The following is a 15530-nucleotide window of genomic DNA, read 5'->3' as shown; positions in this document are numbered from 1 at the left end:
TTTTAAATATATCTTAAAGGGACACTATAGTCACCAAAACAACTACACTACTATGTGATGAAGGCTAAACTTGATGGACATATGTCTCTTTTCCGCCTATGAACCTATGTAACATTCACACACTATCATTCTAAGTGTATTTTAATATTGATATATTTTTAAAAATCAAAATACATTTAGAATAAAGTTTTTATATATATATATATATATATATATATATATATATATATATATACCGTGTTTCGCCGAAAATAAGACCTACCCCGAAAATAAGCCCTAGCTGAATTTTCGGGGTGGGCTGCAATATAAGCCCTACCCCGAAAATAAGACCTAGGCATTTTACCTTTGCGGCCCGGCAGGACTTCCTTCTTCTATGAGGAGGAGGGGGAGGAGCGTTGCGGGCTGCGGCATCGCGCAGCGTGATGACGACGTGCGCAGCGCCGTCAGTCTGCCTTCACGGATCTTCAGCGGAAGGATCCATTCCGGGCGGTGAGGCACCAAGTGGTCGGACTCTTTGGACTGTGAGTAGATACCGTTATTTTATGTCTGGGACTTAATTAATTAAAGGGGGGGGGGGGTGAATTAATTAAAGGGGGGTTGAATTAATTAAAGGGGGGGTGAATTAATTAAAGGGGGGGGTGAATTCATTAAAGGGGGGGTGAATTCATTAAAGGGGGGGTGAATTCATTAAAGGGGGGGTGGATTAATTAGAGGGGGGTGGATTAATTAGAGGGGGGTGGATTAATTAAAGGGGGGTGGATTAATTAAAGGGGTGGTGGATTAATTAAAGGGGTGGTGGATTAATTAAAGGGGTGGTGGATTAATTAAAGGGGGTGGATTAATTAAAGGGGGTGGATTAATTAAAGGGGGTGGATTCATTAGAGTGGGTGGATTTATTAGAGGGGGTGGATTTATTAGAGGGGGTGGATTTATTAGAGATGTGGATTTATTAGAGGGGGTGGATTTATTAGAGGGGGTGGATTTATTAGAGGGGGTGGATTTATTAGAGGGGGTGGATTTATTAAGGGGGTGGATTTATTAACCCCTTAAGGACACATGACGTGTGTGACATGTCATGATTCCATTTTATTCCAGAAGTTTGGTCCTTAAGGGGTTAAAGGGGTGGATTTATTAAAGGGGGGTGGATTTATTAAAGGGGGGTGGATTAATTAAAGGAGGGGTGGATTTATTAAAGGAGGGGTGGATTTATGTACATACCGGTACTGTAAATAAATAAGCCCTAACCTGAAAATAAGCCCTAGTGTGTTTTTTGTGACTAAAATTAATATAAGACCCGGTCTTATTTTCGGAGAAACACGGTATACATATAAATTTACATTTGAATTCTACATATTTATTTATGTAATACTTTTTACATAAGTAAGTAATTTTATTAATTAAATTTGAGGGAACTGCCTGACAACCCAGACAGAAAGTCCAGAGAATTTAATTAGCAAGCCCTATATTTGACCCTGTAAGTTTCCAAAACCCCATAAAACCTGTTCATGGAGGGTACTGTTGTACTCGTGAGACATCACTGAATACACAAATTTGTGTTTTATTGCAGTAAAAGCTAACAGTATTGATTAATGTCACACTACCAAGCAATGGCAGCAGTGCCTGGTGCCCGGGAAATAATGCGGGTCCCGGCACGGAACTTGCCGATACCGATCTCGCATCTACAGGCGGTAACCACACTGCTTAGAGTCCTAAGGACATCCAGAGGTGAAACCTGAGATGATTGCTTTTTCTGACCTATTAAAATTATTGGACTTTGGCTGTGCAAAGGGACAATCGAGATGAGAATGGGGGTAAGGTGCGGGAATCTGACAAATGCTGCCTTTGCCCCCCACCGCGCCGGACAACATAACACAGCCTGAAATATTTTCTTACCCTTTTGTGTTTAAACTGCTAACTGCATATAGCCTGATTATGTATAGATTACCTCTACTGCTTCCTTATTCTGGCACATATTAATCACAACTCTATGCCAACACACATACCTCTTATAAGCTAACTACAAGTTGAAGCAGGTTGTTACCACTACTGGTCGACCATCACAGCCTGATCTTTACTCCTAACCACACATACTCCTCCTCTGACATTGATAGCACCAACTGGTTAATGCATAGGATAGGGAAGCTTATAAGGCATCTCACACTACGGCTCAATCTTGGAAACTGCATCTTCTATCTTCTTACTTAAAGGGACACTATAGTCACCTGAACAACTTCAGCTTAATGAGTTTGTTCAGGTGAGTGCTACAGCTCCCTGCAGCCTTTTTCTTGTAAGCACTGTATTTTCTGAGAAAATGCAGTGTTTACATTGGAAGCTTGGAACACCTCTTGTTGCAGTCAATCAGACGGCCACCAGAGGGACTTCCGAGTTCAGAGGCCCCAAAAAGGCCTCATTCACGTCTGACGTATTTACGCATGGGTGAATACTTCAGACGTGCTATCAGCACACAAAGCACTGTGAAAGCGCTTTGTGTGCTGAGGCTGTCAGCACTGCTGTGGGAGTGGCTTGAGCTGACAGCTGAAGACCGAAGAGAAGGAGGAGGAGAGGATTCAAACAGTAAGTAAATGTATTTAGTGAGTGTGGGTGGGTGACTGAGGGTGAGTTGGTGAGGATGGATGGATGATGGGAGTGGATGGATGATGGGAGTGGATGTATTTGGATGATGGGAGTGGATGTATTTGGATGATGGGAGTGGATGCATTTGGATGATGGGAGTGGATGGATGATATGGATGATGGGAGTGGATGGATTTGGGGATGGATATGGATGATGGGAGTGGATGGATGATATGGATGATGGGAGCGGATGGATTTGGATGATGGGAGTGGATGGATGATATGGATGATGGGAGTGGATGCATTTGGATGATGGGAATGGATGGATGATATGGATGATGGGAGGGGATGGATATGGATGATGGGAGTGGATGGATGATATGGATGATGGGATTGGATGGATTTGGGGATGATATGGATGATGGGAGTGGATGGATGATATGGATGATGGGAGTAGATGTATTTGGATGATGGGAGTGGATGGATTTGGGGATGGATATGGATGATGGGAATGGATGGATATGGATGATGGGGATGGATGGATATGGATGATGGGAATGGCTGGATGATGGGAATGGATGATGGGGATGGATATGGATGATGGGGATGGATATGGATGATATGGATGGATGATGGGGATGGATATGGATGATGGGGGTGGATGGATGTGGATGATGGGAATGGATGGATGATGGGGATGGATGGATATGGATAATGGGGATGGATGATGGGGATGGATGGATGATGGGGATGGATGATGGGAATGGGTATGGATGATGGGGATGGATGGATATGGATGATTGGGATGGATATGGATGATTGGAATGAATATGGATGATGGGGATGGATATGGATGATGGGGATGGATGATGGGGATGGATATGGATGATGGGGATGGATAGATATGGATGATGGGGATGGATGGATATGGATGGAGAAAGAGTGTGTGTGTATGTCTAATTTTTTACTACTTGTGTGTTTGCATAGAAACACTATATATAGAGAGATCTCTATATATAGTGTTTATAGGTAAACACAGTTTGGCTGAGGAGGGGGACGGGTATAGAAAGAGAGCTGAGCTGTCAGTCAGACAGCTCAGCTCGCGAACGCGCATTCCGCGCACATGCTCGGTTGAGCGCTGAGATTCTTCATAGGGCGGCATTCAATGCCGCTCTATGAAGAATGCGATTGGTGCAGCGCGAAACCGTGCATGCTCACCACATCGCGATGACGCTTCCTTTTGGGCCCCGCGATTTCGTCATTTTGACGAAAAAGGGGGCGTGGCCTAGCGGGGAGCTTCGCGCTGTAATGGAGGTAAGTTTTATTATTAAAACTTACTCTGATTTTTTTTTTTTTATGACAAGTTCATATAAAAGCAAGAAAGAAGGCTGGGGGACCTGTCTTTCTTGCTTTTATATGTTGACTATAGAGTCCCTTTAAAATACTTAAACCACTTAAAGAGAATATTGTTTAGCATGTATACACAATGTGCACCCTAGCATAGCAATTGGCTCCACTCTAAGCATACACTCTGTGCACTTAAACGACTGAACAGCGATACCCAGCATGATGTTACCTAAGCTTGCTTTCTACCATGTTCATACTCAACTACCTTTAATTATAAAATTTGTGCTAGCTATCTCATGTACCTCTCTGTTCAACTGTCTATAATAAGTTGGAGGAATGCCTTTGGGGTACCTGACAACCAACTGTTAAAAGTTTCTGCACTACAAAAAAAAACAATTTAAAAAAAAAAAGCTAACAGTATTATGACAATCACAGTTAAAATGTCACGCAGAACTAAACAAATCTAATTTCTTCATTTCTCACACATTTTCGCATCCAGCGTCGCAGAAGCGCCTCTAGCGGCTGTCAGGAAGACAGCCACTAGAGGTTGGATTAACCCTGCAATGTAAACATAGCAGTTTCTCTGAAACTGCTATGTTTACATCTGAAGGGCTAAAACCTGGGGTCCTGGCACCCAAACCACTTCATTGAGCTAAAGTGGTCTGGGTGACTATAGGGTCCCTTTAATATGAAAGAGGTGAATTACTGTTGAACAGACATAAAGCACAAATTCCAGGTTTCGTTTACGTTTTGTTTTGATCACAACTTGTACAATTGGCCCCGTCCTTAAAGTGTTGAAAACCATGGGAAGTGCTGGATCTCTGTTAAGTGAAAACAGATTCATTTTTTCCTTCTCGGGACAATACTTAACCTATCTCATTGTTGAGACAATCCCCCTTGAACTGAGTTGTTTTATAAAACAGTTTTTAGAAATAAATAAGTGCAAACAGTACTGTATCTACCTCTAAAATAGGGAGCTGGCTAGGAAACATTCTCTGGGTCTCCAACTCATAAACAAGTAACCATAACAAGCATAGGCTCAAAACAATACTATTGCTAACAGCACTGGTAAATCCTGTATTTTTCTGGAATACTGCACATTGCCTGCGGGTGAGAAAGCCCAGTGGCTAGAGTTCCAGCTGCAGTATTTAAAAATTGCAGGTCTGATTCTCAGCCTTCAATTCATCCAAGATTGATATGTATTGCGTACAGTCAAACAGGATTAAATATTCAGAAATTACTGCTATAACAGTATATGGACATTAGTAGTGATTTGATAACATGTGAGTTGACCATCTATTTGCATCATTTATTACAATAGTATTAGAAGAATGTTAGTTTGTTTGAACAGGGTCCTCATCCACCTATTGCTTCTGTAACATTTCGTAATGATCTCATTTATTGTTAAATGTACCCCTTTATGATATTGTAAAGCGCAAAAGGAATAAATTGGCATTATATAACTGCCAAAATTATAATATCGAATAATAATTAATTGTTAACCATGTTAGATCACATAATCTGGCTACACTGGAGAATATGCTGTCGTCATGTAGGCAGATTATGTGACCCGACCTGGCTATAAGTTTACCATCAGTGGATAAAGGTATAGGTAACAGGGCATTAGACTTTGTGGGCTACTTGTCTGTTCTTTTCCCCCCTCTCTCTCACAGATACCAGTACTAGTGGCTGGGTTTTTTTTTTTTTGCATCTCATGCTATTTTTGTGTTATTGGATATAGCTGAGTTACCAGTACAATTTCGGGGGGTGAGATAATTTTGTCTGCTATATGTTGCTTTGCATACTATTTTTGAGCAATAAACCTGTGCTTTTATAGACATTTCTTGTGATATTGAATGGGATAGTTGTTTGTGCGGCATCCTGAGATATTATGGGCCTATAACCTGAGAGTAATCCAATAGTATATCAAATTGGATCTGTCTATATATCTACACATACATACATACATGCAATGTATATACATTGATAGAAAGTAGGCTCTTGCGCATTTCTTTCCCTAAGTTGACGTAGTGACAGGTTTCCAGTGACCCAGTCTGTCTCTCCCTCCCCTTTCCCAGTCTCTAGTTAATAAGAAGCAGGCTTTTACCGCATCTCCTGCTCTCAATTGGCTCCTGTGCAGAGTTTAGTGCTTCAAAAACATCAATATTATCTTATTAGCTTTGCTTCCTGTGCTGAACTTCACTCCTGGCACAGGTCTGCATTTGGCGTGGAACTACACCGGCCCTTCTAACACCCATCCCCCGGGGAAGATTTGACGGGGTAATTATGCTACCCAGGATTATTGCAGTCCTAATTCTGGGGGCAATTCTCCCCCTTCAGGTGAGTGATATTTTAATGGCTAATTGTTTTAGTGCTTGTGTCTGTCTGTGTCTGTGTGTGTGTGTGAGGGGGGGTATTTGTTCATGATAATACACAATATAAGCTTAAAATTATTTGGGGGGACATACTACGTTGTTATAAGTACAGCTATGCTTCTCCAATTCCTTACCTTCATGGACCTGTGTATTCTAGTAGGAAGGAATTCCAGTAGTATGCAATGTCCATAGGATAGTGTAGGAACATTACCGGTAGGTATTTGCAGATATATCCCTAATGTGAGTCTTCAGCTATTTGCACTTTGGCACAACCCCCTCAGTGTTTATTTACCCTCAAAAACAACAACAGACTGAGTGACCTTCTAGAGAGAAAATATCAGGTTACTCTAACAGGAAATGGGGGGGGTAACCCCCAGATTTAATTAACTATAAGGCGAAGAAAATACACCTGGGTAAACCGTTTAGGAGGTAAACACTTTAGTGCAAGGAGTAACCCAAATTATAAATAAAATGTCACTTTTCATATAATTATTTAAAATGTTCTAGAAACTCTTATCATGAATAAAGTTAATATCTATGAAATAGGAAAAAAGAAAATCCTACAAAAAATTATTAATCCAGAGGAGGATTATGATCAAATAATATGTTAAAGGAATCTTTTTTTAACAAAAATATATCAAAATTAATCATCAAAACTAAAACAGTGGTCCAAAGAATAATAAATGCAACACATAATCTATGTGAAAAATACCAAGGACAAAAAAGAATATAAATAAGGGCATAGCCTTAACGGCGAAACGCGCAACGGGACGTGTACAGAGTGTAATGCTGGTCTAACAGATATGGGACGACATGCATTAAGATTATTTTGACCTGACTAGCCATACTCTTTTCATTTATTCACTTTATTTTATTTTATTATTATTTTTTCTTTTATGTTCTTATTTATTTATTTCTGTTGGGATCGTTTTCCACCATACTTACCTAGTCCCACGAGATAGACTCATAGCAATTTTGCTGTATTAAGACGACTAGGCATTGTATCAAGAGAAGGGAGGGGGGACTAGAATTTTCTAAGAGTAGGGAACTTTACAACCTGCAGGATTTGTTCACCGCTCTGCTAATTATTTGTCACAGTATATATTTCTCCCCCTGGTTAAGATGATATGACACAAATGTAACATTTATACATCTCATTACTTTTTGGTTTCATACTACTATGTAGGGTGTGATCACTAAACTATATCCCACTTATTTATATTCTTTTTTGTCCTTGGTATTTTTCACATAGATTATTTGTTCACATTTATTATTCTTTGGACCACTGTTTTAGTTTTGATAATTATTTTTTATATCTTTTCTTTAAAAATGATTAATTTGAACATATATTATTTGATCATAATCCTCCTCTGGATTAATCATTTTTTGTAGGATTTTCTTTTTTCCTATTTCATAGATATTAACTTTATTAATGATAAGAGTTTCTAGAACATTTTAAATAATTATATTAAAAGTGACGTTTTATTTATAATTTGGGTTACTCCTTGCACTAAAGGGTTTACCTCCTAAACGGTTTACCCAGGTGTATTTTCTTCGCCTTATAGTTACCCTCAAAAACAAGTTTTGATTTATCCTTTACTCCAGATACAAAAATACCAGTGTGTATTTTCTTTGTCCCTTCATATTTATTAAATGTTGATAAAAATAATTATATGATATGTATTTTTATTTCTAAGGGAAGGATGAGGCATGTTAAGTTGATGCTGTTGATGACATAAGAAGAATGAGGTTTGTTCTATGACAGTAGTTCTAAACCATTGGGTCAGGACCCATTCATAGGATAAGACCCTGTGTGACTGACCACAATTCTAAAATTATTCACTATTCCCCAAGGAAACCAGGAAGTTTCTAATTTAGGTGTTTTGCAGCAATTGTTGTATGGTTAAATATATTAATAAATATAATGTTTACATCTTTGGCAAAAAAGAACCATTGGTTTATGGCAATGTTTATCTTTTGTTCTTGCCTCCTGACCCTTTTGCTTGTTCTTTGTACCTTTGTGGTTATCTATAGTAGGTTTTCCTAATCTATTTTCTTTTTTTTCTTCACAGGTCTTTGGAGTAACCACTATTCACGAAAAGGGGTATTGCTCAACATATGAAGAATGTGGTAGAAATCCCGATGTGACAGGCAGCTTGCTCGAACCAATAGTCCCTTGTGAATCAAACACTCCAGCTAGGAAAGTTATTGGTACACACCTCGGCCTCCTCTTGGATGTCTGCCCAATGCTGTTTAATGGAGAAAACAACACTTTTGCCTGCTGCTCATTCAATCAGTTAAGGAGCATCCAGAAAAGTTTTGCTCTTTCAAAGTCCATCTTGAGCCGATGTCCATCCTGTGAAGATAACTTTGCTAATGTCCACTGCCAGAACATATGTAGCCCAGATCAGAGCACCTTCATCAGTGTCAGCCGCACATTTAGCACCAATGTGACTGGGAAGCCAGAACAGGGTGTGCTAGAGTATCAATGTTACTATGACAAGCAGTTTGCAGATGAGACCTTTTACTCCTGCAAAAATGTACGTCTGCCTGCCACTGGAGGATATGCTATTTCAACCATGTGTGGCAGATTTGGGGCTGAACTATGCACCAGTCAGCGTTGGCTGGACTTCCAGGGAGACGTCTCCAATGGATTAGCTCCACTGTTAATTAACTTTCACCTGATAGATAATGGCACAGAGATTGGAAATGGTATAGTTCCACACAACAGTAAGATTTGGAAATGTAATGAGGGCTCAGATGTCAATGGAACAAATGCTTGCTCCTGTCAGGACTGCAAGGAGTCATGTCCCAAAACGTCTCCTCCAGAACCCATTCCTGATCCCTTCAAACTAGGTGTTCTGGATGGGTATTTTGTAGTGTGTTTGGTGGCTTTTGTAACATCACTTGTCCTCTTTTTTGTGTTCTTGTGCTTTAGATGTTGTTTTAATAAGGGCTGCAAGAAAAACAAAAAGGACAAGGAAATGCCTCATGTGACGCAAGCGAGTGTTTGGTGCACTGAAAAGCTGAGTTTGAAAACCAACAGAGCAATGGAAAAGGCATTCCGCTGGTGGGGTACTGGTGTAGCATCATATCCCAAGACAGTTATTGGGATCTCAGTTATTCTGGTGATAGTACTCTCATGTGGCATGATCCTATTAAAGCTAACTACAGATCCCGTAGAGTTGTGGTCAGCACCCTACAGCAGTGCTAGAGAAGAAAAAGATTTTCATGATGCCAATTTTGGGCCATTCTTCAGAACCAACCAGCTAATCATCACAGTGCCAGACCGCCCATCCTACACCTACAACTCTCTGTTCTTTGGAGAAACAAACTTCAGTGGCATCCTCTCCCCTGACCTCATTCTAGAGATGCTGGATCTACAGACCCGTCTACAGAATATCACGGTAGGCAATGCTCTTACAGAGTCACTGGAGTGCTAAAGCTAGTCCCATACAATAGTCATATAATATCTGGAACAATTAGGACAAGTTAGTTCAATCTGACTGTATATGATGGCATTCTATGTGGAATGTCCCAAAGCTCTAACTGGCCATTATTCAACGCCAACTCTTTGTCCACTAGAGTAAGTTGAGTAAACAGTTAGCCTGGGGAAAATATAATAATGCTTCCAGTACCAGATTATATGAAGCTATAATGAATTAGGTATACCTAAACTATTCAGATGAATAAATGTAATACTACATGCTTTTATGCAGATAGGAAAACTGACAGCCTGTATGAGACCGATAGATTGTCTTTGCCATTTACTATCTATGTAGGCAATAAGTAGGCAACTAGTTAATAGGAGCATGAACTGAAAGGGTTTAACAGTGTTGCTTATGATGGGAATTATTTCCAGAACTTCAAATTTAAAGGGACACTATAGTCACCCAGACCACTACAGCTCAATGAAGTGGTCTGGGTGTCAGGTCCCTCTAGGGTTAACCCTGCCTGATGTAAAAACTGCTATGTTTACATCTGGGGTTAAGCCAGCCTCTAGTGGCTGTCTTCCGGACAGCCACTAGAGGCGCATCGGCAATGATTGAGGCATATTATGCCTCAATCGCGCAGAGCGTCCATAGGAAAGCATTGAAAAATGCTTTCCTACGGACACTTTGAATCCGCACGCGGCACGCGCATTCGGCGTCGGTGACGTCAGACAAGGATGCTGACGTCGGCGGGGGAGGAGAGGTAAAGCAGTCCGGCGGGGGAAAAGGGTGAGTAGCTGAAGGGGGACCCTGAGGGTGGGGCACCCTCAGGGTACTGAATGATTTAAAGGGACACTATAGTGTCAGGAAAACCAAGCGTTTTCCTGACACTATAGTGTCCCTTTAAATCATTCACCTGCTTTGATCTTCATTAGATCAGGCATGATCATTTTTTTTAATAGATCTAGCATGTAGTGGGAAATATAAGCAATGATTTTGTGGGAGGCTAACATAACAACAGCCTTCCTTTAACTAAAACAATGGATAAAAATGTGTTTAGCTTGGATGCTTATTGTTGGATCAGACATGATCAGCTAGTTTATTTTTGTTAGAGCTAACTACGGTAGTTACTGTATTATTTACTAGTTTATAAGAGGGGGCTGCCACCTCCCAAACAAAGAAATCAGTAAAAAGAAATAATGCCAAGTGGTAGACCATGATTGACCATGATTGATTAAGTGTTTATTTCGTGCAGGACATGTTATTCAAATCATTTTATGGGGTGCCGGAAAATAGGATTACTCCTCCCATTTAAATTAGTGCTGCATTTTATTCATTTTGGTAGATATTTTTAAGTTCAGGTATGATCAGCCAGTTTTTTTTTTATTTGTTAAATTAACCCTAAAACAGGGGGCTCCATAACCACAAATTCCTCCAAGTTTATTCAGGTTTGGTTGGTATTTGTTTTTTATTACATTTAAGCAATTTGTAGATTATCTATCATCCATCCAATATAGATACAGAGAGAAAGAGAATGCAAAATACATTGTTTTAAAGTATTTTCATATTTAGTCTTTACAGCTCATGATAAAATGAACATATATGTCTATTACATATGACTTGTGTATGAAATTTTAGTAAAACAAAATCTACATTTTCCAACGGACTAAATCGGTAGCCCAATCTACTTGTCCATCATGACAATCTGCTTGTTCTGACACAAAATTATTTCACTTACAAAGAATATGTCACTGCATAAAGTCATAGACATTGACAAGGTTATTTGTTAATTAAATCTAAATGGAAAAACAGAGGCAAAAGTAGCTGATCTGGAAGAATTCTCTAACTTTACCATTGTCACAACATGGCTATTCTTGTCTCAGTTCCCCCATTGGACTTATTTTGCAAAAATTCTGAGTTTTGTGAATTACCCCGAGTGTCTCATCCTCAGCCTTCCCCTCATAGTCTCTCTTTTTGTCATAGTGTGTATGCGTGTAATGTGTGCTTGCTTGCTAGTGTCATGTGTGTACGGTATGTGCTGGTTGTATGTAATGTGTTTTGTGGTGTGTGTGTGCTGCCAATATTCCCTGCCTACCTCCATTGCTGAAGCTCTCTGTCAATGGTATTAGTGCCTTTTCTCCTTTTTCATTTTGAAATGTGCCAGCAGATTTCAAATTGCCGAACAGATCCCCGGGATTTACATTTGCGGAAATAAAAAAAACCAAAATGTGAGACTGTTCCAGCAAATTTAGGATTGTTGGCATCTATGTGTGGTGTGTGCTGTTTGTAATGTATGATTATGCTGACTGTATGTGTTGTGTGCATGTGTGCAGGGCAGGTGCAAGGATTTTTAGGTACACAGGCAAAGATGATTTTGCCCCCCCCTCCCCCCCACCCAAAAGCATCTTCGCCTGTGTGCCTCTTAATCCACCTTTTGTTTCTTATCCCCTTTTTTAAATGTCTTACCCCCTTTATTGTATCTTATCACCTTTTTTTCCCCGGTGTGTGTCTTACACCTCCCTTGTGTATCTCTTACAACCCTCCTTTGTGTGTCTTACTCCCCCAGACCCTTTCTGTGTCTCCTTCTCTCCTAGCCCCTTTGTGTCTTTTACTCCAACCAGCTCCTTTGTGTGTTTCTCTTTCACCACCAGCCCGTCTATCTCCCCCCAGCCTCTATGTGTCTCTTTTTCCTCTTCTCCAGCCTCTCTGTGTCTCTTTCACCCCTGGCCCCTTTGTATGTCTACTCCCAGGCCCTTCTGTGTGTCGCTTTCATCCCCAGCCCCTCTGTAACCTTTCTTACCCCTAGGCCTATTTGTGTGTCTTTCTGCCGCCTCATGTCCCTATGTGTGTCTTTTTCCCAACTTAGGCCCCCCTGTCTGCCACTCTCCCCTCCATGTCCCTTAGTGTTCCTCTCTGCTCTCCTCCATGTCCCTTAGTGTTCCTCTCTCCTCCTCTCCATGTCCATTAGTGTTCCTCTTCCCACCCTTACCTGTCTCTTAGTGCCCCCCATTCCCTTTAATGTTCCTCTCCCTTCACTTTTAGTGGTCTCCCCTACCTCAGTGTACCTCTTTCCTTCCCTCCCCTGTACCTTAGTGCCCCCCCCCTTAATATTCCTCTCTCTCTCATCCCTAGTGTTCCTCTCCCCTCCATCTTTTTTAGTGTTCTTTCCCCAGTGTCCCATAATGTTCTTCCACCGCCCAATCCCATACTGTTCCTTACGAACCCCTACCGTCCCATAGTGTTCCTTACCAACCCCCCCACCTTTGTCCCATAGTGTTCTCCCCCCCTCCCCTGTCCCATAGTGTTCTTTCCCCCCTCCCCTGTCCCATAGTGTTCTTCCACCCTCGTCCCATAGTGTTCCTTACCACCCCCCATCCCATGATGTTCCTTACCACCCCCTCCCCGTCCCATAGTGTTCCTTACCACCCCCCTCCCCTGTCCCATAGTGTTCTTTCCCCCATGTCCCATAGTGTTCTTTTCCCCCTCTCCCCTGTTCCATAGTGTTCTTCCACCCCGACCCATAGTGTTTCTTACCACCCCCTCCCCGTCCCATGGTGTTCCTTACCACCCCCTCCCCGTCCCATCGTGTTCCTTACCACCCCCCTCCCCTGTCCCATAGTGTTCTCCCCCCCTCCCCTGTCCCATAGTGTTCTCCCCCCCCTCCCCTGTCCCATAGTGTTCTTTTCCCCTTCTCCCCTGTCCCATAGTGTTCTTTTCCCCCTCTCCCCTGTCCCATAGTGTTCTTCCACCCCCCGACCCATAGTGTTTCTTACCACCACCCCCCCACCACCCCCCGTCCCATAGTGTTCTTTACCATCCCTCCCTCTCCCAGTCCCATAGTGGTTCTTACCAACCCTCCCCATCGCATAGTGTTCCTTACCACCACCACTGTCCCTTAGTGCCCCTCTCTCTCTCCCCCCCCCCCTTGGAGAGAGAGGGGCACTAAGCGTGGCCGAGTGGAGCAGACCGCGGTTCAGGAGCTTCGCTTTCCTGTACCTGGACGGACTGACAGGAAGTGCCCTCTCAGTGAGTACTTCCTTTTAATCCGGCCCTCTACAGGAAACAAAAGTTCCTGTACCGCGGTGCGCACTGCTCCGCTTGGCCACGCTACACAGAGTGACTGGCAGTGACCTCCTGTCGGTCACTCCAATCTAGTGCCCCCTCCCGGGCTGGTGTGCCCTAAGGCGGCCGCTTGTGAGTTAGACTGCATGCTAGGAATAACTGGTGGCTACGCTCTGAGTCACTAGAGAGTACTGGATTTCAAGGGAGCGATTACTGTACTGATAATGACTGATTATCTTCATTAGCCGGAATTACAGATCACTCGCTCTCTTCCATTGGCAGGGCTAAAAGAATACAAAAACTGTCCTGGGAGTTGGGCGATATAAATCCCACATACCTGTGACTACAGAAATATTGGAAGAAAGCTTTACTTCCATTTGAAGGTATTGCTGCTTTTGTCCATGTAATATGTCATCTCCCAGCTGGACCGCATAGTACCAACAAAAACATAAAGAGAGAAACATGGTTATAACTGTTGAATATTTATATATAAAGCAAGCCAAGCAAATAGTTTGTATCTATATTAGTAATACAAGCTATAAACATAGGAAAAGGGAGGAAAAGGGAGAAAAAGGCTAAATTTGTAAATACTTTAAAATAATGTATTTTGTATTCTCTTTCTCTCTCAGTATGTAGATAGATAAATAGATAATTTGTTATATGTTAAATAACAGGTTGAACATATATGATATAACAAATACTAACATTGTGGTCCCCGTCCCCCCATCAATAAATCTCTGGGTTAGCCTAATACATCTGATGTGATGCAATCTGTAGTTTCCTTTTAAATGAAGGTTAAACTTTACTATATTCACTATCTAATTAATGCTCACTATAGGTACCAGAACCACTACAGTTAAATGTGGGGTTCTGGGGCACACAGCCTGTCCCTGAGGGTTCAGGGTTTTCTGAGCATAGGCATTGTTGCCTAACACCGCCTCTTGTAGCTATCACACTGATAGCCACTAGTGCTGCTTCCTGGAGGAGGTCATTCAGTGTCTAAACGCTCTTCATATAAATGCTGAAATCCACATTACTGTAATTCAATGCATCTCTATGAGGAAATGCTAATCGGCACAGCACAGTGATTTGCTGCACATGCCCACTAGCCTCCCAATGCTTTAAAAAAAACAAAAAAACATTGGACTGGCTGAGATCATCAAAACTGAAAAAAAGGTGGGGTGGCCACACATAGACCAGATGGCCTGGGGGAAATAAAAGTTAAGTAAAACTACTTTTTTTTGTTCATTCTAGGGGGACTCCAGGATCTAAATAGACACTATAGAATTAGAAATGCATAGTGTTTATATAATGCTATATTGCTTACAGTGTTTAAGAAAGAATGATCACAGAATGATCAATAACTGACATACAATAACTGAATAGGTCAGAAATAGAGTGCACGTTCCCTAATTATCAGTCACTTGATTTATGCAAGCGAACGATAATGGTAAGTACTATTTGCCGATTGGCCGGACTAGCAGTCAGCGGACAAAAAGTAAAAAAACCCATGGAAGTGTGAGAGTTAATTATGTGGAGGCTGGCCAGCGCTTGCTAGCCAGCCACTACATTAAATAGTTAAAGAAATAAAAAGCCTATGAGGGTCAATAAGACCCCGATATTACTATAAGGGAGATTCCCTTTGCTACTTGTAAAACTTAATAGGGGCTGATTACTCTTAGGTTTGACACCTGACTGGTATTTTACTGGCACAGCTGGTATATGAGGCTGCCTGGCCAGTG

At 41.6% G+C, this 15530-nt stretch overlaps 1 protein-coding gene across 1 annotated transcript in view; it reads left to right on the top strand.

Annotated features, from left to right (window-relative positions):
* The first annotated feature begins 6079 nt into the window (after positions 1–6079).
* The window catches only part of NPC1L1 (NPC1 like intracellular cholesterol transporter 1), a 51095-nt gene continuing 41644 nt past the window's right edge, over positions 6080–15530 (top strand). The window contains exons 1-2 of the mRNA XM_063445545.1: positions 6080–6260; positions 8368–9702. Of these exons, the coding sequence (XP_063301615.1) occupies positions 6207–6260; positions 8368–9702 (1389 nt within the window). The 5' untranslated portion in view covers positions 6080–6206. The remainder of the gene's footprint in view (positions 6261–8367; positions 9703–15530) is intronic.

The sequence above is a fragment of the Pelobates fuscus genome, chromosome 3 (genome assembly GCF_036172605.1).
Source record: "Pelobates fuscus isolate aPelFus1 chromosome 3, aPelFus1.pri, whole genome shotgun sequence".
Taxonomy (NCBI): domain Eukaryota; kingdom Metazoa; phylum Chordata; class Amphibia; order Anura; family Pelobatidae; genus Pelobates; species Pelobates fuscus.
This window is presented reverse-complemented; position numbering and strand designations above follow the sequence as displayed.